Source organism: Lepidochelys kempii, chromosome 7, assembly GCF_965140265.1.
Source record: "Lepidochelys kempii isolate rLepKem1 chromosome 7, rLepKem1.hap2, whole genome shotgun sequence".
NCBI classification, from domain to species: Eukaryota; Metazoa; Chordata; order Testudines; family Cheloniidae; genus Lepidochelys; species Lepidochelys kempii.
The window spans coordinates 22,334,150-22,360,144 of record NC_133262.1 but is presented as its reverse complement, the minus strand read 5'-3'; the positions used below and the strand labels follow the sequence as shown (position 1 = coordinate 22,360,144).

Genomic DNA, 25,995 nt, shown 5'->3' with positions numbered 1-25,995 from the left:
AAACCCTTCCCATGACTAAACCCAGTGCTGACTCCTCCTTGCTTATCTTCACTTGGATTGCTTTGGAAGCGTGGGGGCGGGGGGTTGGTTACCCTTCTATTGCCTATTATCCACAGAACATGAATTGAGCTTTTACCTTTCAGAGCTAAGGGCCTGTCTACATTTAAAACGCTATAGTGGCACACCCGGGCCACTGTAGCGCTTCAGTGTAGACAGGAGGGGTTCTCCCATTGGCATAGGAAATCCATCTCCCCACTCAGGAGCTTGGATTTTTCACACCCTTGCCCGATTTAGTTAATCCAACCTAATTTTGCAATGTATGCCAGGCCTAAGATTATGTAGGAATAGTCTCCCTGAAGCACCATCTATTGCTTTGTCCCAACAAGACATCTGTGAAGTTGGCACTGCTGATTGTCCCATGTTATGCTCTCCAGAAGGTGGGGATAGGGACTTCTCCTACTCCACGTTCTCTGGAATATGTCCAGGCATGGGTGTGGCTCAGGATTGCATAGTTTTACAGGTTTGTTCTAGTTTACTGGCTGCTGGGATCCCCTTATTGATATCTCTCTGCCTTCCTGGAGTGAGGGGGTTAATTATATTCAGTTTGGGGGTCAGGGGAATGCTTCAGAGCTGCCACTCCTCAAAACTAAATGCCCCTGGATGTGGAGGCACAGCCAGTAGACAGCTGTGACACCTGTGTCCCTGGCTACATGTTCCTGGCCGAAGGTGAGATGCGTCCCATCACACAAGTCTCTCTGCTTCTCTGTGTTGTACAGACACTGAACTGCGTGAACCCTGAGAATGAGAATGCCCCCGAGATTCCTGTCAAGGTTCTGAATTGCGACACCATCACACAGGTGAAGGAGAAGCTGCTAGATGCCGTCTACAAGGGCGTTCCCTACTCCCAGAGACCCAAGGCAGGAGACATGGACCTGGGTGAGATTAAGAGACAAGAGGCATTTGCCATATGGCTAGGACAGATGGAGAATCAATGTTGACTAGAAGAGCCTAATGTGAGGGGCTTCAAGCTAGTCTGTTTCCAGAGAAGATGGAGGCAGAGCACCCAATGTAGGTGTCCTGTAGAACACGTGACCCAGAGGGGCCATTGCATCTGATCCTGTCTTAATCCACCACTGCATACCATAGAGAATGTATCCAGTAGCTACGGGCTAGCTGTTCAGTATGCAGGGTACACACAGCAGTGTGTATGATGGGAACAGCTTGGTGTTAAATGCTCCACACTGACTGCAATTCCCAGGCCTGGACTCCTACCCTCCGGGCTGCCCAGGACAGGCAGTGTAGAGATTATGGTTTTGGCCCTCTGAGAGGATGGGAGAGCCACACATCTCCCAACAGCGACACTGGGGAATGGTTTGAAAGGAGCATTGACTGAAGCTTCAAAGCAGGGGAGGAACCATTCAGTCCACCTTGGCTGGGGTTCTGGTGCTAGTGGCTTTGACCTCAAAGCAACAGCTGCAAACTACGGAGGAATCCTCACGGTGACAACAAAGATGGGAGGAACCTGGGGAATAAAACTGTGCATTGTAAGAACTGGAGGACAGTGGGTTGGAGACATCTCTGGGTTGGTTTGTGATGAGCATTCCTGGCAGTGGGTTGAGACTAGAGCAGAGGAGACCAGAAATGATGACCCATCCCATTCCCAGCGAGGGGCAGGAGGATGGAGAACAGAGGAGTAAAGTTAGCTCAGTGATGCCAGGCCCAAACTGATGCCCGGTCTCTTCACTTGGGTGCTTAGAAATGGCTTTTACCCCACGTCATGCCCAGTGCATTAGATACTCTGTAGAGGGAGCAGCTTCCTACCTGTTTGTGCCAGGGCTCAGCAGGCCTTGCTCCTTCTCTCTCCCTCTTCCCCTCCCATTCGTTTTGTGTCCCATCTAGAGTGCCACTAACTCCCTGCCTTTCTCTTTCATCGGTGCAGAGTGGCGGCAGGGCAGGATGGCCCGAATCATTCTGCAGGATGAAGACGTGACCACAAAGATAGACAATGACTGGAAAAGGCTCAACACCCTCGCCCACTACCAGGTCAGGTCGCCCACGGGGGTAAACCACTGGGGTAGGGCAGTGGGCAGTTGCCAGCTGTCAAGGAACTTGGCCTAGCCTGGGTACCTGGAGGTTTAATTTTCTTCCCTAGCATGTTGTGGGAACTGGGTTTGGCTGCCAGTCCATGTCCCTCACTTCTAGTGCTGCAGGGAGACCAGGCCAGGGGGCCTAATGGCCACTGCTGTGGGCTGGGCATCTGGAGACTTAGGTTCACTGCCCAGTGTTTCGATGTCTGGGGATGGCGGGCAACACCTGTGAGCCTCACAGAGTGGAGATGAAGCTGCTCATCTCCCTGCCCAGCAAACCCACCGGCGAGTGAAGGAACAGCATCCATTGGTTCTGATGAGCATCTCGTTTAGTGTTTCCCAGATGGAGGGATGAGACTGCAACTGGAGGCCTTCAGTGTGTGTGTGTGTGTGTGTAGGCCTTCTGTGTGTGTCTGTGTGTGTGTGTAGGCCTTCACTGTGTGTGGGTGTGTGTAACAGGATAGGAGATTGTTTCAGGGCTGCATCATGGCGTTGGGGAACCCTTTCCTTTCCCAAGGGTCAGTGAAGGGCCAGATCAGGGACCCCTATTATCTAATCTGAATTTCAAGGCAGCTGTTGGGATTCCCATTGGTTCAAGATCTTGCTACCTCCGGAAGCTCTGTTGTATGGAGTCGGTGGAGAACGGTGGTTCTGATTTGCATTAGCTGGTGATTGGTGCTCTAGAGGTGCAGTGCAGGGGGAAGGGGCGCAGAGTTTCCTGTGTCATTAGTGGACCCCAAAAGCTACTGGTTTCTCACTGCTGCAGTGGCATTCCCCTTGCTGTGCAGAACCTCTCTGTGCATCTCCGTGAGTCACATTCTGGTCACTCTGCTCTGCCTTTAGGTGACTGATGGCTCCTCTGTGGCACTGGTGCCCAAGCAGAACTCGGCGTACAACATCTCCAACTCTTCCACCTTCACCAAGTCACTCAGCAGATACGGTGAGTGTGGGGGAAATCCCACAGGCTGCTCTCTGGAGCCCACGGGAACAGCCCTTCTGGACGGGCCAGGGACAAGGGTGTGTACACAAAGCACAGAACAGAAAAGGAGGCAGACTACAGAATGCATGATGTATTGAAACAAGCGTCACCAAACCTCCCAGCTCTCTTGTGCCGTCTCCTTCGCTCTGGGCTCCATCCAGACTGTGAGCACAGCTTCCGGTAACCACATGCCCATCTCCTTTATTGGTGCAACGTGGTACACAGGGGAAATGTACATCCAGGGCAAACAGGGAGAGCTGCTAAGGGATCTCCCTTCCTAGGCAGCAAAAACACAGGTTGCAAACTCAAATAGGCACAGGGACGTCCGAGCCAAGGAAGTTTTGTGTACGTGAATTTCGGGTGCACAAGAGGTGCTGCATTGGGAGCTTGTAGCCTGAAGTCCTTTGTGCACCCCAGAACAGGTACAGTACAAGGAGCCACAGAGCAACTTTGCTTGCACTGTCCTGCCAGTGTGCCTCCGCCATGGCTGGAAGGGACCTTTTAGTCTGCTCAGACTAAAGCAAGAGGCCAGAGTGTGGGTGTGGTTGTGCTGTAGACACCTGTCTGCAGGCGAAGGGAAGGGAGGTAGAGGGGAAGCGGACAAGGATTAGGGTTTCAGTCAGGAGGGAAGTTCCCATTGCGTTTGATTTTCCCACAGAGAGCATGCTCCGGACAGCCAGCAGCCCCGACAGTCTACGTTCACGGACCCCCATGATCACACCGGACCTGGAGAGTGGCACCAAACTTTGGCACCTAGTGAAGAATCATGACCACATGGACCAGCGGGAGGGAGACCGGGGCAGCAAGATGGTGTCTGAGATCTATCTGACCCGTCTGTTGGCCACCAAGGTACAGCATTGGGAAGCAAGGCTGCCTGGTTGCATTCAAAGCGGGAGGGGAGGTGGGAGATGAGGGTGCTGACTAAGAACCATTCCTGGGATCCCCTTGATTGTGCCAGCCAGCCAGCTTCCTTGCCTGGTTACAGTACAGGTCAAATATAGATAATTCTGGCTAGATGCCTTTAATGTCTCCTATGGGCAAGGAGCAGTCTGGAATTAGGTTCATGCAGCTACTGTGACCCTCCCCCTGGATCTCCCAGCAGCTTGGCCCCAGAGGTTTGTACCTCCCACTGTTACGGCTGCGTCCAGCACGGTTCAAAATGTGCCCCATCTGTCCTGTTGCCTTTGAGTTCCACCAGGTGGCTCTGCCCCTTCCCTGTTGTCTCCATAGTCCACCGGATAACCCTGCCCTGCTATCTCCAGACTCAGCCCCCACCAGTGCCAAGCTCCACAGTGGGGCTCAACCCTCATTCCTGCTGTCTCCTCACCGAACCAAGCACTTGCAGTACCCATTACATCTGGCTAAGAAAATAGTTGCAAAGCCCAGTTTTGCAGCAAGGCTATTGAAGAAGCAAAGCTTCCGCCCATCCACTGGTTGCTGCAAACACTGATTTCCCCAGTGCTCTTCGTTCAGGTTGTGAGAGATGTTATCATTTTACCAGTGCTTTGCATTTGCAAAAGAGGGGCTGGGATAGCTTAGGACACAAATGCCCTAAATTCTGCCGTTGCCACGTGTACGGTCAATAGGAGAGGCAGACAAAACCCTACTGCTGTGCTTTGAGGGGAGGGACTCCTGTTAATTGCAGGAGCTGAGATACACATGCTATAAGGTATTCCTTCTCCTCCAAACCAACTGTAGCAATCTGCTGTGGACTTTAACTCCTTCACTGCTGGTGACCTGCACTGCTGTTATATTTCCAGCTCTGGTGGAGATCAGTGGCATGGTAGAACAAACCTGGAATATTCAGAAGCAAATCGAATATGTTCTGCCCTTGCAGAGCTAATGTAGTCAATAACACAGCCGGTGCATTCTATCTGGGATGGACCTGGTGCTTTTGGCAGCAAATCAGAGACATTAGACTGTAATGTCTCAGGGGCAGGGACCATGTCTTGTTTCTTTGTATAGTGCCTAGCACACTTTTGAGGTGCTTAGTGAAGAAATAATGATGATGTACTTCATACATTTGGCATCAGGGCAAGTTCCTCTTACTTGGGCATGCTCCAAACCTTCTGTAGCACAGCAGCTGCTGTATGTCTGAGACTGACCTAGAGAGGAAGGGTGGGCTCGTGGCTACGGCACTGAATCAGGACTCAGGAGATCCAGGTTCACTTAGCACTTATGTGTCTGTGTTCCCCATCTGTATAGTGGGGATAATACTTCCCCAGCTCGTACGGGAGCTCAGGGTAGATTCATTAATGTTGGTGAAGGACTCAGATACCATAATGGGAGTCACTTGGTCTATATGGTATTTTTCATTTGATTAGTTAATTCCAAGTAGTTCCTTTCAGTTGGGTTTCCAAGTTGAGTTCCGCTCACCAGGGGTTAAAAGTCACAACCACATCTATCTTTGGAATCCACTAACCAAACAATACAGCGCCATAGAAAAATGAATAATGCGAATGGGTTTCCCTCATTATTCAGACAGGGCAGTGACCATGAAGGAGGGACTATGCTATGTTGTAAAGCAGCACAATATATTTATCTTTTGGGGTGGACATGTAGTGGCTTGAGTTATGATGCCAGACGACACCCCAGAATTTCTGACGCAGGCTTGTGAGATCTTCTTGTCACCACAGTGTATTCTCCCCATTAAGGACCAGTGTGGTTCCACTGATTTCCTTGGTACCTCCTTTGGCTTCGGCCCTCCTCCCGCCAGCCCCATCTCAGATGATGGCCCATTACTGTTGGTAGCAGTCAGGTTAAGATCTGAAATTGATCGTTAGCCCCATTGCTTTCTCCTTTCTTCCAGTGCGTGACTTTCTGGGCAGTACTTAGCAGCCACTCTCCCTTTCTCATCTCCAGGGCACCTTGCAGAAGTTCGTAGATGACCTGTTTGAGACCATCTTCAGCACGGCACACCGTGGGAGCGCCCTGCCCCTGGCCATCAAGTACATGTTCGACTTTCTGGACGAACAAGCCGACAAACATCAGATCAACGATTATGACGTCCGGCACACCTGGAAGAGTAACTGGTAATTGGGCGGGTGGGAGGGGTGTCCGCGTTCCCATTTGTACTATCCCAGCTAATGAACATCTCCAAGCTTCTGAGGTGAAATTTGGTTATGCCAACCTCAGCCAGGGCAGATTAACACTAAAAGTGACCTGGGTCAGCTGGAAACACAGGACACCTAAGCCTACTTGTATACCAGTATTTCTTGGGGTGGGTGAGCCCCAGGCACGTTATGCTATAACAAGTAGTCCCAGCCATGCCACCCTTCCCATAAATGTCGTATCCTGAAGTACTGGGTGCTCCGTGATTGAACTATGGCTGGGCTGTGTAGTTAAATGCCCAGCTCACCTGGAGATTCATGGGACGTGGGCCCCTAACTCCCTCGGCGCCTTTGCAAACCCCAGGCTATGTTTTCGTGCCACCCATCCTAACCGTGTTTGTGATATGCACCCCAGCCTGCCACATAGCCACGCATGTCGTAATGAAGGTAGTGTAATACCACACATGCATCCTCCCTAGCCTAGCCTGAAGAGCCAACCCATCAGGCTTGCTAATCACTTCCAGAAAAGGGGGGCAGGTGTTGATGAGATCTCCGTGAGCAATGTGATGGGGCTAGCTCTCTGCTTTGTATAGGCTTTGCTTCTCCACAACTCCCCCCTCGCCCGGCATTCTTCTTTTCTGCTGCCTCACTGATTTCATCTCTCTGATCTCCTTGCCGCTACTGGCAACGAGTACATACGTTCCCATGTCTGGCATTTGTTAAATGGCAGCCAAATTGCTTTTGTATAGTTCAGTAACTGTCGGCAATTAGCAGGGCAGGAAAAGAAACATTTTTAAATGGAGATATGAGAGTGCGGAAACGCTCGGAACTGATTTATAACTCTGCTTTCTATATTAAAGGAAGGAAGGAGTTGGTGGTGGGGGGAGCCCAGTTCCACAGGGCCTGGGATGCGGGCTCCTGCATACTAATGTTCACGCTTATCTCTGGGTGCTAATTCGATGTGTGGAGCTGATTTTCTTGAGGCCGCTCCCTTCACGGATTGAAATATGTATGTGCATCCAGCACCCTCATTATAAGAGTCCCGGGGAGCCCAGCATTTGGCATCTTAGACAGAAGTATTGTTGATGACACAGGGAAGCTTAGAGGGGTTCTGAGGAGCTTTATTCCAGGGATTGATCTCTGAGGACCTTCAAATGAGAGTTAGATGCTACTGAGAGGAGGCTGGGTATAAGGATAGAAGAGGGGCACATATATGTGCTGTGAGCAAGCACTTGGTCTATCACTAGCCAGGATTCCCCTCTCGTGCTGTGAGCCTATCTGATTCATAGATTTGCTATCTCAATATCTGATGTAGCCTACATTTTCCTCTGATAATAAATGCCTGAGTGAGTCCCTTAAAGAGTCCAACAATTTTCCTCCCACATGAGCCTGTCTGGGGCCTCTGTAAAGTTCTGCGAGAGGTTTTAGAAAGGATCAGCCAAGTGGGGAAGGAGATTTTGCATAATTTGGCATAAGCCATAGGGTCTGGGCATAAGCAAGGGCTGTTCAATGGGAATGGAACGCACTCCCATGGAATAGGAGCGGACAGCTGAGCCGGTCCTAGGAGCTAAGGCAGTAGCAGTGTTCAGAGGGGTTAAACGGGACTCCTGAGGTTTTGATCAATGGGCTGTGGACGCTTTGGTTTTCTGATAAGGTGGGATTTGGGGTTATGAGTGTGTGTGAGGAAAGGGGAGGGAAAGGACACCCAGAGGACTTGGAACGGAGACAACTCACTTGGGAGGTGGTGGTTGGACAGGAAAGAGAGGAAGAATACTGTGATGGCCTTCCTTTAAGATCCTTGGAGACCCCATTGTGGCAGTGGGCTAGCAGGGAACTATTCCAAAGCAAAGTCTCTCCCAGACCCGTGTGCCATACAAAATCTTTAGGAGCCCGTGCAGTGTTGTAGTTCTTCAGAAGGATAGGAAATCTGTGTTGGAATGCATTAAAAACATCATTCACTGATGTAAATTCCAGGGACACCCTCCCTAGGCCCTGCGTACATGAGGTTTGTAGATTGTCCTCCACCAGCACCCATGCCCCAGATAGCTACAATAACCCAAGGGAGGGGAAAACCCCTAAAGTAGAACGAATGCCTACATGCGTAGACTCCAGGAGGGGAGTACCTAGGAACCATCAGCGCCTGGGGTCATTGGCTTCCTCCTCTCCTGTGTGGCTTGGCCTATGAGGAATACTAAAGTTGAGTCCACATGATGCTAGACCTCTAAGATGCTCGGCCCCATCTTAGAATCACAGAAATGTAGGGCTGGAAGGGACCTTGTGAGGTCATCAATAGAACCCTGCATGGATACAAAATTTGTATCTGCATCCGATCCGCAAACGTGGTCCATGGATGTAAAGCGAATATCCACAGATCTGCAGGGCTCTAGTCATCAAGTCCAGCCCCCTATGCTGAGGCAAGCCAAGTATACCTAGGCCATCCCTGACAGGTTTTTGTCTAACCCTTTCTTAAAAACCTACAGTGACAGGGATTCCACAACCTCCCTTGAAAGTCTACCTCAGAGCTTGATTACCTTTATAGCTAGAACATTTTGTCTAATATCTAACTTAAATCTCCCTTGCCGCAGATTAAGCCCATTACTACTTGTCCTGTGTTCAGTGGACATGGAGAACAATTGATCCTCATCCTCTTTATAACAGTCCTTAACATATTTTTGAAGAGTGTTTTCAGGTCCCCCCTCAATCTTTTCTCAAGACTAAACAAGTCCAATTTTTTAATCTTTCCTCATAGGTCCAGGTTTTCTAAACCTTTTATCATTTTTGTTGCTCCCTCCAGTTTGTCCATATCTTTTGTAAAGGGTGTTGCCCAAAACTGGACATAGTGCTCCAGCTGAGGCCTCACTGGTGCCAAATAGAATGGGACAGTTACCTCCCGTGTCTTACATACAACACTTCAGGTGGACATCCTCATGTTACAGGCACATGATCATAGCTGTGTCCTCTTTGTGTGGTGCTGCATCTGATCAGTAACGCCTGGGCTCTTCTGAGGGGTAGGACATTTAAATTCCTGGTTCCGTGCCCACAGATCCCACTGGGGTGAAGTGTCTATGACCAAAGCTGTGCGGTGAAGTGGGAGCTGCAGGATAGGAGCTGATTTCTTCCTAACCAGCACTGCTACTGGATCAGACAGAGGCAGGCTGTAGTGATTAGGGAATCTTTCCTAGCACCTACAATCGTCATTTGACAGCAAACTGATGCATTGTCCCCAAAGCATCCTCAAGTCCCGATCACCTCTGCCCTCTTTGAAATTGCTGACAAGGTCGAGAAGTTCCTCCCCCGAGGCCTCTCTCTTACTGTGCCCAGTGGATAGAAATGACCATATTCAGGATAAGGCTGAGGGTGTGGTAGCCCAGGTATCCAGGGTGCCATTAGGGCTATAGGTGAATGAATTTTTTCCCCAAATTGCTTATCTTTTTGTGGGGTTGGGGGAGAAGACTCTGCCAAATTCAGGCTTGAATCTGCAAAATTCAGGAAGCTGTTGGGGCTCTGTCTGCACTAGCTCCTGTCTGGGGGCTTGTTTCCTGCAGTGACCATCTCTGTTCTTTCTTTCCTCAGTCTACCTCTGCGTTTTTGGGTGAATGTGATTAAGAACCCCCAGTTCGTGTTTGACATTCACAAGAACAGTATTACTGATGCTTGCCTATCTGTGGTGGCACAGACATTCATGGACTCCTGCTCAACTTCTGAGCACAAGCTAGGGAAAGACTCTCCCTCCAACAAACTACTGTATGCCAAGGACATCCCCAACTATAAGAGCTGGGTAGAAAGGTGAGTGACGTCAGCATTGCTTCCTCCTTGCTGTATATACAATATGTCTGCAATATGCATATGGGGGGATTTCAGACCTCATAGTCCTCATTGTGCATGGTTAGAGGATTTGATTAATGCAGTGATTCTTCTAGGTTGTTGTTCATCCTTTGAGTTCGAAGATGACAATGACATCACTGATTGGTTTGGTTTCTGTGAACACGTGAGTGGCTGATCAAGCCAATTTGAGCTTTGAACTGTCTATGGCACACTGAACAAGAGATGCCAGTATGGGTTACTTGATTAACAGAGGACATGCTGCTATTGTGAGGTTTACACTGCTGGCACTTCTGCTCTGCCTTAGTAGTTCTCTTCTGCTCATAGGCTGCAGCTCCAGTATGGATGAGGCTTCACCAGGTAGAACGATCTTGATCGAGATCTTCCCAAAACTCTGGGTCAATGTTGAAGCGCCCCAATGATAACTTGAGGGAGTCTTTGAAACGTTTCTTCTGGCCTCCCTGAGAACGCTTTCCCTCCTTTAGCTCGCCATAAAAGATCTTCTTTGGCAGTCACTCATCTGTCATTCTGGTGACATGGTCTGCCCATCTCACCTGTGACTTCTTCAACAGAGGATGGATACTTGGAATATCTTCCTGTATGAGAACCTCAGTATCTGGAACCTTGTCTTGCCATCTTATTTTCATCAGTTTCCTCTGACAGCTTCATAACATGGTGTCTGTACATCGTCCAGGTTTTGCAGGCATACGTCAAATTTGGCAACACGATGGCTTTGTAGACCTTCAGTTTTGTTTGTTGCTTAATGCCTCTGTGCTCCAACACATTTGCACATAGTCTGCCAAAGACCATGCTTGCTTTGACAATTCTGGCATTGGTTTCATCGTTGATGTGAACTGCATGTGAGAGTGTACTGCCAAGATAGGCGAACTTGTCCACTGCCGGCAGGGTTTGGCTGTTTACTGTGATAGCAGGCTCTACATAAGGCTTTCGTGGTGCAGGTTGGTACATCACTTTTGTCTTCTTGATGTTGATTGTGAGACCAAAATTGTCACAAGCTAAAGATAAATAGTCCATACTCTGCTACATGTCAGACTGAGATTTGGCATTCAGGGAACAGTCATCAGCAAACAGAAGGTCACGAAGAGTCACTTCCTGTACCTTCATCTTTGCCTGTAGCCTCAGCAGCTTGAAAAGCTTGCCATCAGTCCGGTATCTGATGCCGATCCTGGTGTCACAGTCAGGAAAGGCATCTGTAAGCATGACAGAGAAATATGACATCATACTGAAGAGGGCTTGGTTAATGCAGTGATTTTTCTTTGGAGAATCCTTCACAGGTGGATGGCAGAAGAGTCTCACTATCTATCTGCTGGAAGGTGGTCTTCTAGGAAGTGGAAAGTTCAGGAGGCCAGGGCATCTGCCTGCTAATGGAGCCCCTTAGTGTCTTGTTTTGGTGTTGCCATTTGGAGGCAGTCATTTATGATTGTTTATAGGGGAGCTGGTAGTGACGTCTGTTTTGAGATTGCCTAACGTTTTCTATTGTAAGAGATTCTTGTGATCCTTGTCAAAAGCTCTAACCTCCATTGTTTGCAGCAGACCTTTGAAATTCATCAAGGAGAAAGCCCTTGGGCTCGAGAAGTGCCTTTTCTTTGTTCCTGAAAATCTATTCAGGTTTTGCTGAGATACAAAGTGTTGAAAATTGCCATTTCTCTTCTCTCATGTCTGCTCCTCAGGAAAAGTTTGGAAGGCTTCTAAAATAATAATTGAATGCGAAAATTGTAAGGCAGAGCCCGTGCCACTGTCAAAGCAGCAGCAGCAGCTGTTGTCACTACACTGGGAATTCCCAGGTGCTGCCAGAGCAGCGATAGCAGGGATTAGGGGGGAGAACCAGGCCAGGATCCCGCCAACTATCCTTCAGCCTAGCACCTTGCCCAGTAGCCCATCCCCCATTCTGGGATAATAGCCTTCTCCTGTCATTAGCTGATGTAGCAGGTTCTGTGACTCAAGTAGTAGATGGCTGTGCTGCAATGCTGAAAGTTCCTGGTTCAAGCCCTACTTGTGATGTATGGTTGGGTGTTGTAACAGTCAATTATAATTGATTTTTTAACCTTCATTTTTTTTAAAGAAAACCTAGGAAATTACATACATAAAGTTATTTAGGGTGCAAAGCTAAACACTCAAAAGTTAGGAAATGCCAGATTTAAAGTTGTCTGTGCAACCTTAATTCTGCCTTCTTCTGCGTATGCATAATGATACAGTCTTTAACTACATGACCACGTTCCGTTTTCCCCACAGGACCCCTGTATCATTCAGTGCACAGGATGGCCACACAAAGGGCTAAATTGAAATTGCACGGGCAACCATAAATCTGGCATTAACTAACTTTTGACTGCTTGATTTTGCCTCCTAAATAATGTTCATGTAATGGTTTTCCGCATTAAATATTTATATAACTCCATAGGGGCATGCATGGCGCTTTGCAGGCAAATTGAAAGACAAGGTTCCTGCCCTGAGGATCTTAGAACCTCAATTTGACTGAAAACACAAGAAGAATGTTAGCAGGCCACAGCAGGTAAGAAGAGAACTGGGCTGCCCGGTGGGGAGCAGGTTATCCTCTCTGGGCTAAGAGGTTGGATTTCCCACCTGTCATTTGTGGTGGGGCTTTGTTGTGTAACTGCAGTTTCTTTCTTTGGAGGATTATCTTTGCAAAGCTTTGCAGAAGGAAGGGTTTGAATGAAGGGAGGGTGATTGACTGAACCTGGCAGTCCCAATGGAAGATCTGTCTGTTAAGTCCATCATCATGATACCCAGGCACCAGGCAAAAAAAGGGCAGTTTGCCAGTTGGCCACTCCAGGGAAGAAACAGAGTTAAAAGGGTGAGCACACAGTAAGGGGGGGAGGAGAGAGAGACACTCAGTTTTGCTTCCAGGCTGGCTGCATCCTGAGTCACTGTTATGCAAGCTGTGATCTCTCGGCTTGTAGGCATCCAGCTGGAACATTAGCAATCCATGGGATGTGGGTCCATTAGAGATGTCAGTATGTTCACTGAAAAATAATTGTGGCCCCTCATTCCCTGCATAAGTCTTGATCCAGAAAGGATTCTCTGCTTCCTTTTGGCTGGAGATCTTGTACTGCAGCCATGGATGCAAGCATCTGCCATGGGAGCCCCTCGTCATGCCTTCACCTGCCATAGAGTCCTGCCTCCTATCAAGGGCATTTCAGACAGCGTGGTCCAGGCAGCTGGGTTCCCAGGCAAACTCAACCTTACAGCATGCCCTGGAGGATCTTGGTGTGATTTCAGTGGCCATTAATTTAGAAGATGGCTGGAAACTGTGAGGCTCAAGGCTTGGTCTTTCTGCCCTCATGTTCCTGAAGTGGATGAAAGGTGTTTTCTATCCTGTAAGAAAGAATCTGAGTGGAAACGGATGAGAAACTACATCTGATGTCCTCAGCTGCACAGTGGATCCATCCCTTGGGGCCTGCTGTAGTTGGCAAGTCTATGCTCAAATCTTTGTTCTCCACAGCTCCTTAGAGGGTGAAGAGTCAGACTGTCTAGCTCTGTCGGAATCTGCAGAGCCTCCAGCCTCCCCGTGCCAAGTATAGCTGGAACCCCTGCTGGGCACTGCCCTGCATAAGCATCTTAACATGACCTCTTGGCTGCTCTCAGTACCATAGGATAGAATGGGGCTCATGTTCATCTCCTGAAGGTGTTATGCTGCCATCTGCTCCCACCCAAATGCCTGACTCAGCATCGTTCCACCTCAGTGAGATTGGATTCAGCTAATGATGATGATGCTAATAATCAGTGTCAGAATGTTGACTTTGAATTGCGTTGGCGTTTCATTTCTCTGGGGTCACGAGAGATAAAGCAAGGTTTGGGTGGGATTTGCACTCAGTATTTACAGGTATTGGGAGTGGCGAGGCCTGATTGTCGAGGACAGCGCTGTTTTGAAGGAGAAGCCTGTGAAGGTATTAAGAACCTGATTGCTGAAGGGACCTCAATCTGCCCTCAGAGTTTGCAGCTTTACTTTCTCCCCGCACAAAAATGGAGACCGTACATTTGATCATTTTGCCCTGAAATTTTTTCAAAATATCTTTAGGGAAACAAATATTAACATGTGCCTGTGGGAAATGTTTAAAGGCAGCCATCCTGAGCACAGTGCCTGGTAGGTTTCTGTTCTGGGAATTGCTGAGCTGCTACCCGGAAAGCTCACCTCAGTCCAGCCAGGCCTTGCTTTTACCTCAGGAAGTGATGTACGTCCCTTGCATGCACTGGGAGCCCCTGCCATTGAGGGCAGCACGGGAGATACTTGTATGGCTTGTGCAAGAACGTCCTGCCCCTGTGGATGACATGTGAATGCGGGAGACGACTAAGCACATCAGATGATGCTGGGATAATGCACCTGCCATTAGTCTGGGTGCCTGGCTTTGAATCCCCTTGGGTCCCAATTTATACGGTTGCCTGAATTTGCTGAGCATACCAATGAGCCATCTAGTCCCATATGCCCCCCTCTTGCCCTACCCAATCAGATCAGTGGGCCATCTAGGAGTGGGTGAGACCGTTGGTCCATAAGCCGTTGGTCCATCTCCTATGATACCTCATTGGTCCACTGGTACATTTAGGCCAGTATCCTTCCTCCAGCAATGGTCAAAACACTTCAGTGGAATGCTAGATTACCTGCCCCATCAAACTTCTGGCTAACAGTGAGTGCTGTCTGGGTACTGATGCCATGAAGCGTTAGTCAGGGTGAAGTCACATTTTCTGTTGCTGATTCTGGTAAAGCAGGGTTCTCAGCCTCAGGGTCATGACCCCATGGTGGCTCATCAAGCTGTTTTCTGACGTTTCTCACGTTTTCTGCAGAATCTGTTTTCAATAAAAGCCCAAATGGTTTCTGACTTTTCTGTTGTGCAGTAACCTTTCCAAATACAACTAGCCGCAGTAATAAGGGCTACTGAATATACATCACCGAGGAAGGTGCAATTCATTAAATGTTCAGTATGGATGTGTACAGTATAGATATGGATGTGAAATTATCACAAGTGTATACACTGAATGTGAAATGCCGTATTTGGCTTTCTGTGACACAGTAAACTTAAACAGAATCACTGCAACAACAAATTGTTACATATGGCCGCACTGGGGGCAGGGCTTTTGACTGGAATAGCAGAAGGGATTTGCGGATATTGGGTCATGAGGGCAAAAGTGGGTAGTTTGGGAGGTCATGGAAGGGAATCGTGGGTGATTTGAGGATGGCAGGTGGATCGTTGAGAACACCTGACTTTAACTATCCCAACTGCTTCAGTGTAACAAGAAGTTAATTTAAGGGGGAGGTAGTGTGGGCTACTAGACAGAGCACTGGAATGGGCTCCAGGGGACCTGGGTTCAATTAATTCCTGCTCTGCCACTTGATGGTTGGGTGACTTATCCCTTCCCCTTTCTGTGCCTCAGTTACCCCAGCTATAAAGTGGGGATCCTGATACTGACCTCCTTTGTAAAGCACTTTGAGATCTGTTGATGAAAAGCACCATTATTACTGTGAAACAAAAGGCTCCTTTTAGTCACATTTCAGTGTTCCCACAGGGTGTTCTCAGAGGGAGTCCCGTGGAGGCCTGCCCCTTTCCCCTCTCTACCTCTCCCTGTTTCAGACACACTATTCTGTTTCTCCTACCTGCTGTAGATATTATGCAGATATTGCTAAAATGCCAGCAATCAGTGACCAGGACATGAGTGCTTACCTGGCGGAGCAGTCCCGGTTACATCTGAGCCAGTTCAACAGCATGAGTGCGCTGCACGAGATCTACTCATACATCACCAAGTACAAGGATGAGGTAAGTCAAAGGGGGTGGGGCATCTTGTTTTCATGCAAGCCTCCCCCCGCCCCCCATCCCACCCCCGCCCAGTTTCTGCATTCCCCCTCTTGCTGCCCAGAAAAATTATCTCACAGGAAATACAGAGAGGGGAAGATCGCTTTTGGTAGCTGGATTCATGTCACTTCTGGAAGCACATCTGGATCATAGCAGCCTGCACAGTGAAAGTTTATAGTAAAGTAGCCCTGTGTGTTGTAAAGTTACCTGTCCCATTAGTGTGTGTGTGTGTGTGTGTGACTGACTACCAGCCAGCGATAGAAAGATACCAGGCACTAATACACTTCATAACCTCCACATATGTGGATTCACACCCATCCTGGGTGAATGTGATGCTTGTGCAAGTGACAGAAGGGGCTGAGAGCTGTGAGCAGAGCCAGGCACAGTGAAAGGAGGTGGTGCTCAAGTTTTCCCCGACTGCTCTCCCTTCACTTCTGACCCTGCTATTCCATTCTATTTGCAATAGAGGTGACCAGAAGCTCTTCATGCTGTTCTTGTCATGGGCACTCCCCAATCTGCTCTTCTGATACCCCTCCATCCCAACCTGCAGCAGCTCCTCTAGTCCTGGGCCTTTCCTGAACATATATTCTGATAAGGGTATTGCTTTGTACCCATATTTCCTCTGGCAAGTAGCATGGGAAACTGCTCAACTCCTTTCCCATGTGAATGAAGTCAGGATTTGAACTCCGGTCTGCCTCAGGTCATCTCACCGCCTTCTTCCCCACCTGCTGTAAATGACCCCATAGCACAGTAGAACCCAGGAAGGTACCCAAGTGATCTTGCTTGCAGTCCCGGGGGGCATTTGGAGGGAAGAGGTGACCATGCCAATAGGCCTCTTCTTGAATATTAACAAGAGTGGTTAAAAACCCATCTGTTGTAAATTGTACAAATTAACTTCATAAAGCAATATTCAAACACATTCTACAATACTTTATTAAAGCAATAAAATATATAACTGTTGTGTGCGTGTATATATATAAAAAACATAACATAGATTTTATTGTCCCAATAAAGCAGAGTGAAAACTTTTGTGTTTGAGTAGTGGTTTATTTAGATAATAAAAAGCCTTTGCCCCAAGCTGCTGCATTGTCTCCTGAGAGAGACCAGGGACGTGTCTAAGCCATGAGAGAGCCAGGAAGAGGTGAGGGCCATCAGTAGACAGGTAGCCAAGAGTGCTGCGGGACAAGGTAGAGGTTCACTGGCAGAGCAGAATGGATTACAAGGGGTGCTATAGGTTAGGTTTAGGAGCAGTAGCAGAGCTGTGTAGGGAGAGCCCAGTTTTGGGGTGACAGGATCTGCTGCAAGTGAGAGCTGTTACACATTGGCAGAGCAGGGAGCAGTTTGGGTTGAAATGAATTGGCAGAGGTGTGCGGGGAAGCATTTCATAATACCGGCCAGCCCTGTGCCTGGCTCCTCAGCAGTCAGGCTTTCATCAGCACCAAAAGTCACCTAGGCCTCAAAAATCAACCACAAGCCAGCCACTGTGTGAGAGTTGTCGAGGAGGGAGGGCGGGGCAGGGCGGGGGTGATATAAACGAGCTGCTCTTTGAAGATGCAGGGTGAGTAGCCATCCTGTGTTCTTGCCAGTTCACTTCAGTCTGGCATCTGTTGAATGTTCCCCATAGCCCACTCTTAAAGCACCACTAGTGTGTTCTCAGCTCTCAGGAACTTCTTTTATTATTCGTAATGGGATTAATAAATCGCAGCTGTTCCCTTTGTTTGTTTTCATTCATTAAGCACAATTACATGCAGCCCGATTGCACCCTCTTTGATGCGAAATGGGAAAGAATCATTTTTCCTGTTGTTCAGTGCAGTAATATGCTGTCATTGGCTGTGAATGAAAATCATAATTAATTTTCATTTGGGTACTTGCATCTTCATAATCACTGGTCCCGGCTCCTTACATCAGGTGACAAGCATGTATCTCTCTTTATACTCTGCATGGATTTCTTTTTGCTGTGTTGTTTTTCCATAAGGACAGCAAGATAGCAGATAATCAAATAAATAGAAGGCAGGTTGTGAATCTTTCAGCACTCTAAGACTTCAATGATAAACTGTTCTCTTATCAGGAGAGGCAGCGGTGAGGTGGGTACAGGGGACTAGACTCAGATTCATATTCTCTGTCTGATCCTGTCCAATTTTGATTCAAATGCCTTTAAGATGTGTGTTTTTTGACTGCCAGATGAATATTTTGGGGTGGTTGGGTATAACGTGCGTTGGTGCCATCTAGAGGCTGGTCTGGTTAATAGAAGGGACATGTATATTGAGATGATTGAGTATGCAACTGGATATGACTATGAGCCCATCAAGTCTTGTGTTCTGCCTCCAGGTTTGGCCTATAGCTGATGTTTCAGAGGAAAGCAAATAAAACCCTTGTAGTGTACTTGGCTACTTGTGACATGCACATAGGGGAAATTTCTTCCTGAGTGTCACAAGTGATCAGCTGGCACCTTTATGGAGCAGAACTACAAATGTTGCTCTTGGTGGCCATGAAACTAAGCAGCCCTTTCTAAAGTCCAGCTTCAAGATTTGACTTGATGGGATGAATAAACCCAGAGTTTGAATCAGGATGGAAATAGAAAGTTACATCCTTTCCACAAATGCCCACTTTGTACCACATGCTTTCAGCTCTGGTTTTGAATGTTAGATAGGTTGGATGTCCTCCGAAGGACAAAAATTCCAAAGAGCACAGTGAAAACCCAGGAGTCCCTGTCCCATAATCCGGGAACAAGAGATCACTAAACAAAATTAATGGGCAGCCAAGAACCATGGCAAGATTTGGAAGAGCACTGGAAGAGCCTTTAATGACTCTCAGTATCTTTTGTGGCTACATCCCCTCAGGACGTACGTGAATCTCGGGGAGGAATTTTTCTCCTCATGCTATAGTATCTGAGCCAGGGTCTGAGCCTGACAGGTACTGAGCACCCTCAATTCACATGAAGTCGAGTATTCAGCTCTTACAGGATTGAGCCCTTGGCTAGGTCCACTGCAGGAGGGGTAATTTCATCCTTATCTGAAGAGTCAGCTATAGGCCACTGCCCAGGGCTGGCTATTAGGCCAGACTGACTGGCATCACCCGCGCTGCACTGAGATGCATGCTGAGACCCTGACTCTCCCAGCATCCGGTGCAGCATATCCTCCACAGCATGTCCTGTGTGCTCAGTGCTGGAAACCTGCAGGGCGCTGCAGTGACTTTTAATCAAAGAGAGCTGATTTCCCTATTAAGGAGTTACCTGTAGGGTTTGTGATGGACTTTTGCCTGCCTCCTTGTAAGTCTGTTAATTATACAACAGTTTATTTCCAATTATGCAGCCAATGAAATGGTTAATCAAATCCCCTTTGACGGATGCCTTGACATTTAATTGCAAAAAATTTGCTCTCCTGACAAACTTACCTGGGGAGACAAGATTTCTGTCAGGTTTGTTTTTAAATCAGCTGTTCTGTGTCAGGTGGCACAACGTTAGCCAGCTGGGACTCAGCGCTTCGGACTCCTGGGTGTTGGGTAGATGGGCAATTACCCCTCTTTTATGCGTCCATTACCCCTCCCTCGCCATGCCGACTCTTGCCTTCAGCACCCAGCCTCTCCCTGTACCTTTAGTAATGTCCCAGTTTATGTAAATACCAAAGAAATGTACCCATCCCATCCTCTGATCGGTCACCAAAGCACGAGCTTGTTTAGAGAAATGAGATTCCAATGGAGACATGCCATGTCTGATGTTCCCAATGTTGTGAGCACTTCCCCTGCATAGCAGCGCGGCCTCCCATCGACTGAGGCAGACTTCGTTGAGGCCGCATGCCCGAATGTCTGCCGGGCGTCGCTCCCACGGTGCCGTGTGCCTTGTCTCCACTCCTCCGAAGAGTTGTCATTGGCGGAAACACAGTTAGACAAACTCTCTCTAGCCAGGGGGCTTGCAGCTGGGAAACCGTGAAAGGCCTGTGAGTTTGGGGAAGCACCCACCTGCATGGCTGTTCCTTGCACTCTCAGAGCTGCTGGGTCAGCATTTGGAGAGCAGGCTCTTTTGAAAGGTTTCCAGTGTTTCTTAGCTAATGGCAGCCTGGAAATACCGGAAGAACAATAGCCCTTGTTAGAGTAGTCCTGTCTCCTGTCCTGGCTGGGTCCTGCACGTGCAGAGGCACCTGAAAAATAAAGGCAGGTGAAATGTTACCTGAAGGTTACTGAAGCTGAAGGTGGTGCGGGGGCAAACCCCACCCAGTGCTACTGTTTCCCCAGGGCTCAGTTCCCTTGTCTCCTGTAAGTTTTGTTTGCGCCTTACCTGAGGCCTGTGCAGAACACTGGGGACATAGATGAGGCACTGCCTATCCTGCCAGCCTTCACTTCTGCTCCCAGGTTAGATTGCAAGCTCCTCAGGGCCGGGCCCTGTGTCTTCCCACAGGTTTGTACTGCACGCAGCACAACAAGGCCCTGATCCTGACCGTGGCAGCACAAATAATACCAATACAGGGCTTGGTACTGGTTCCCTTTGAGATTTGGGTGGGTGACTGAGCCAGTTCTCAGTCAGACTGGTCCAGCTGACCCACTGGAGAGCCAGCCTACATCAATCCTGACCAGTCTCACACTAAGACGAGCACTTGATGGCTTGGTCTACACTGAAAAGTTACATTGGCGTAAACCACACTCCTGACCAACACACCTATACCAACAAAAACCACAGAGTCGACACAGCCATGTCAATGGAAGAGGGCTTCCATCAACATAGCTAACTTCACTGGGGAGCTGTTCCTATGGTGACAGCAAAACTCCTTCTGTCAGTGTTGCCTGTGTCTGTGTACTATGTTAGCATTGCTAGGCCAGTATAGTGTCTGTACTGTAGATATACCCTAAGGCCAGATTCTGATCTTGGTTACACCACTGAAAATCCAGAGCTACTCCATGTCTTCAGCTGAGTTGCTCTGGGTTTACATGGCATCATTGAAGCTGGTCCCGAGCCTTTTGGGGCCCCTCATCGCATAGCTGGGAATTCTATTCTGTGGCAGCTGCATACAGACAGACGCTCTATTCATTTGATCGAATTGGGAAGTTAAATAAAACAATCCCCTAGACAGACAGATCAGTGATGTTTGTGTTGGCTAGCATGTCTTCTAATCAACCACCAACTCAATAATGTTATCCCTAGCTCCTTATTAATAAAATCAAATACATCAGCCAAAACCCAGAGATTTAAATAGACACATAGAGAAGGCAAGATTTTCAGATATGACTAGTGATTGTAGATATCTGGTTGAGACACCTTAAAGGGATCTGATTTTCAAAATGCGCTGTGCACCTGCCCTCTTAAAATCAGGCCTTTCTAAGGTGCCCTATACTGGGCACCCCCAAATTAAGGCACCCACAATTGCGAATTATTTTTGAAAATCTTGGTCAGAGTTGTTACCACCTGATGGCCCCTGGTATGTGACGACAGCCAGAATTGGCCCCTACAGACATTTTTTAGTGTTTTGTATAGTCTAGTTTGACACGTCCCCTTGGACCGGGCTTCCATCACATCTCTTAGGAGGCTGTTTCACAGGGGGATGGATCTCACTCTCTGGAAGTTCTTCCTGATGTTCAAGACTGAATTTTCCTTTTCTTCATTTCCTCCTAGTCATAAGCTCATGCTAAATAATTTCTCTTCATCTTGGGCTTTAGACCCCTCCCATGCTTTTTTCATATGCTTTTCCCCATAGCGGTCACTTAGCCCAGTGGTTCTCAACCTTCCTAGACTTCTGTACCCCTTTCGGGAGGCTGGTTTGTCTTGTGTACCCCAGGTTTCACCTCACTTAAAAACTACTTGCTTAGAAAATCAGACATAAAATACAAGTGTCACAGCACACTGTTGCTGACAAATGGCTGACTTTCTCATTTCTACGATACAATTATAAAATAAATCATGACCTCCCCCCCAGGTTCAGAAACCCTGATATAGTAGATAGAGCAGTATAAATGAGTCACTGTCTGTAAGAAATTTTAGTTTGTACTGATTTGCTAATGCTTTTCATGTAGCCTGTTGTAAAACTAGGCAAATATCTAGATGAGTTGATATACCATCTGGAAGACCCCTGCTCGAGAACCACTGGCTTAGCTCCTATTTAGCTATTTTAATAACTCCCCCTAGGTCAGTCTCTCCCACCTGTGATCAGATTTTGTTGCTTTTCTCTGAATTCCCATCATTGGTCCTATCTTCCTGGCGAGGCAAAGCTCGGGAACAAGCGCAGCACTAACCTTGACTGTTAGTGAGGGGCTGGCAGCTGCCTCCTGGAAGCCATGGTGGCATTGGTGGACCTGAATTCCTTTCCCACCTTCTCTTTCTAGGTTGCAAATAACAGTACCACCTTTTCTCATCCTTCCTTGCTCATCCTTTCTCCTCTCTTTTCTCCCCTGCCAGATTTTAGCTGCTTTAGAGAAGGATGAACAGGCCCGGAGGCAACGGCTGAGGAGTAAGCTGGAGCAGGCAATTGACACAATGGCCCTAAGCAGCTGAAAAGGCCAAGGCAGCCCTGACAGTTTTCTAGCAGTGGATACTACAAGAGAGAGGGCCAGCAAGAGGCATCAGCAGAGTACTTTGGGTCCAGAGCCAAATGAACACGCGGAGCCCGCCGCATCTCGAAATTCTTAACACAACCGAACAAGGAAACGTACCACCGTATCAAATCCAATCCAATCAGACATATCCAGAGACCTTGCAAAAGGGATGGCGTGGGCTGGAGTGCAAAGGAGCCAAGAAGAACTGCAGGGAGCTTGCAGCGCACCGGCACAGCTGCTCCACCTGGGGGATGTCCCCGATCTGGCGATGGAGGGTCAGGGACTGCACTAACTTCAAGGGCAACATGTCTGATGTTGTTGTTTTTAGCGCAGGGAGGGTGGGCGGGGCGTTTGTTTTTTCTGTACTTGACTCGCTCCCCCTTCCTCCCCACCTGCCTCCCAGCTCTTCGCCCCATCCCTTCCCCCTTCTCTCTCTCTCTCTCTCTCCCTCCCTCTCTCTCCCTCCCTCCTCCCCACCCCAGCTCTCTGGCCTTCTGCCATTAGTGTTAACTGCTATATTTGCACAATTTACAAGAGAGAAACAAAAAAAAATTAATTTAAAACAAAGTATAACACAAAGGGCAAGGGGAAGGGAGGTTCTAAATTTTGCAACAAACTAACATAAAAAAGGGGTTTTAAAAAATAACTCAAAGAACCGATCCTGGGAGGAGAAGGGTGGGGGTGGGCGGGGAGTGGGAGACAAGTCCCATAACCTTGGGGTATTTCATAAAATTTGTCCTGTGCCATGTTTGATTTGAATGTTGTTTAGTGCAGAAAGCAAAACAGAATTTTTTGTTAGCTGAAACAGCTCTAATTTACATGCTGCTTAAGTGGTGTCCGAAGGTCACAATCCAAGAGGAGGAAGAACAGAGAGGGGAGACGATCTTTGGGGCCTTTTCCCAGGGATCGGCCGGTGCTGTGAATCATGGCTGGAGAGTGGTGTGGCATGGTGTCGACTTCATCCTTGTTTTTATTTGCACGTTGCTATTTCTGTGTGGGGCAGGACAATGCAGATGAAGGAGGAGAATCGTTGAGCTCTTTATAACCAGAGCTTGTGCTCCATCCTCTCTTGTGAAAGGGGAGTTTCCTGGTAGCATTCCCTGGTGGTGGTTGGTGCTGTGAGGGGTGTCTGGGCCATGGAGAAGCCCTCAGGGGCTTTTCAGGCTGGGAAGCCGTTGAAAACAGACCTTGCAATTGGGCGTCTCCATGACTCCAAGTGCAGGTAGATGACTGTAGTGGGGAGAGAAAAGGAGGACTTGTGGCACCTTAGAGAATAACAAATTTATTTGAGCATAAGCTTTCGTGAGCTACAGCATTGGATGAAGTGAGCTGCAGCTCACGAAAGCTCATGCTCAAATAAATTGGTTAGTCTCTAAGGTGCCACAAGTCCTCCTTTTCTTTTGCGAATACAGACTAACACGGCTGCTACTCTGAAACCTGTAGTGGGGAGGTTAATGTTCTGGAAGCTTGAGCTCGCGCTACATCCAAGTGAATTAGGAGCAAAGGGCTTTCAGACACAAACGGGGGTAGCGTGAAGGGAATGTCAGCATGGAGCTTTAGCATCCTGCCCGTCTTTGCCTCCCTTGAGAACGTTTCCTTGTGACACCCCGTAGCGGCCTGAGGTGCTGAGCATCTCAGCGCATTTGCAGCTCTTGGTTTTCTGTAAAGCAGCCTTAATGAGGCCACTGATGGCAGCTGGCTTGCACTCCAGCTGGGCTCTGAAACCTCTCCAATCCCAGGGTTCTCCCAGAAGTACCCAGCAGGTTCCCGCATTTAAAGCAGTTGGAGACAGTAGTCAAACATACTTTTTTTTTTTTTTTATAGCAAGGAGCTAGGTGTGAGGTGCGGGGAGCTGTCAGCCTGCCACTCTGCTGTAACTAAGCCTTAACCCACTGCAGCCTAGCCGTCCAATTACAAGCATTTTTGTCTGGAGCTACATCAGTGGATTTGTTTCCGGTTAGGCTTAACCGATCCCAGGAAAGGGGAAGAGGATGGGGGGTGTGGGGTTGGCCCTGGAATTTTCACTGCATGGTAAAACCATTTTTCGTGGTCCTCTTTTTGTGCTGGTGTAATGGAAGGGCCCGGATCATCCGGGGAAATGGTTTAGATCCTTATTTCTCTGCAGAAATCTTTCAAAGACCAGTGATGCCGAATATGGCTTTTCTCTGTAGCTGCACTTGTTCTGGAGGAGCCACCTGGGGCAGAGGGATGTATGGGACGTAACCTCAGATGGAACGAAAGCAGAAAAAGAAAAGATCTAGACTTGTGTGTAGTTGGTTATGGGCTTAGAGGGCAAACCCTGAGTGGTGATTGCCTTAGCTCTCCAGCTTTGAGTTCCCCGCGTACTAGGCTGTCTCAGATCCCTGCTGCTACTGTGTACGCTGTCAGGAGCTGTTGGCACAAAAGGTTGGAGAGGGTTCTGTAAACTAAGCTGTTCGATGAGCTCGCCATGCGCTGATTTAACCACTCACCCCACTGTCCCCAAGCCCCAGGAGCGAGTGTGTGTGTGGTGTCTGTGCACAGCTCACACAGTGGTGGTGCTAGTTATCCAGATAGTTACGTGCTTAGGTACTAGGGTGAAGGGCGCAATAGAAACCCTCTGATAGATAATCAGGAGACAGCGCAAAAGGGAGGGCAGGAGGGACTGTGGGGTTTCTGCTGTGGCTGCCATGTTGCGCTGTATTTTGGTGGTGCTACACGTGGCTCATACCTCCACTGTGTGTGTACACATACAACCACCCAGCACCTCTATGTCCCACCGGAGCCCTTGCGTGGCATCACTCAGCCATGGTTGGAAAGGGCCCTGAAAATCCACAGGGCTGATTTCCAGCCCCCTCCCTGAGGAACGAGTGTTTTATAAAGCACCTGAGAATTCTCCTTTTAGCCTTTATTAGCCTGCCGAGAGCTAGGCGAGGAACCAAAGCATTCTGACTTGGCCGGCTCTACAGACCCCAGGAAACCAAATATACGCCGGGATCTGATGGGGTTTCTGCCCAGAATGTACCTCTCTTTCCCCTCTCCTTACTCTTTCTTCTCCTCTTGCTCTCTTCCCACCCCCCACCCCTCTGTCTTTTTGGATGATTGTTCTATTCTCTCATTTCACTGGAAACCCAGGGATCCATCTCCTTTGGAAGCCTCTGCTTGGCGCATGTCAGATCCTCATGGCATTATTATTTAAAGAAACAAAGGTGCCGAGCCACTGCCCAGACTCAGAGCAGGTGACCAAAACCTTCTATAAACTTACAATTTTCTTTTGCATACAGTACTGCGAATCTACATTGCTGTCTGGGCCAAGGAGGGGCCCACACCATGCCAGAGGTGGGCTACTGAAAATTTTTAAAAAAACCGGCTCGGTTTCTATCCATTCCCTTAGATTGCAAATAAGGGGCGGAGGGGGGGAAATAATGAAGTTTTTAATTAAAAAAATAGAGTGTGTATATATATATATATATATATGTGGTTACAATCTAATTCTTGTGCCCCAGTGGGGTGCTGTATAGTTAACTGAAGGAGAAACAAACCAATATTAAATGGATTTACACAGCCAGTGGAAAATACCAAATGATCTGGAAGAAATTTCCAAGCATTTCTCACCAAGCAGAACAATCTTTTGAAGCCTGCACATCTCTAATTACGTTGTAATTTTGTTTTTTGAATTAAAGAAGAGGAGACGGAGAAGATGATTTTAAAAAATAAAACAACAAAAAAACAAAAAA

General features: G+C 48.2%; 1 protein-coding gene across 4 annotated transcripts in view; it reads left to right on the top strand.

Moving 5' to 3' along the window:
• Nucleotides 1-23,564, top strand: part of PLXNA1 (plexin A1) — a 274,489-nt gene extending 250,925 nt beyond the window's left edge. For all 4 annotated transcript variants that reach the window (XM_073351348.1, XM_073351345.1, XM_073351346.1 and 1 more), the window contains 8 exons: nt 777-936; nt 1,940-2,043; nt 2,931-3,027; nt 3,725-3,915; nt 5,929-6,098; nt 9,690-9,902; nt 15,574-15,724; nt 22,143-23,564. In XM_073351348.1, coding sequence (XP_073207449.1) covers nt 777-936; nt 1,940-2,043; nt 2,931-3,027; nt 3,725-3,915; nt 5,929-6,098; nt 9,690-9,902; nt 15,574-15,724; nt 22,143-22,238 — 1,182 coding nt within the window. In that variant the 3' untranslated portion in view covers nt 22,239-23,564. The remainder of the gene's footprint in view (nt 1-776; nt 937-1,939; nt 2,044-2,930; nt 3,028-3,724; nt 3,916-5,928; nt 6,099-9,689; nt 9,903-15,573; nt 15,725-22,142) is intronic.
• Nucleotides 23,565-25,995: the final 2,431 nt, after the last annotated feature.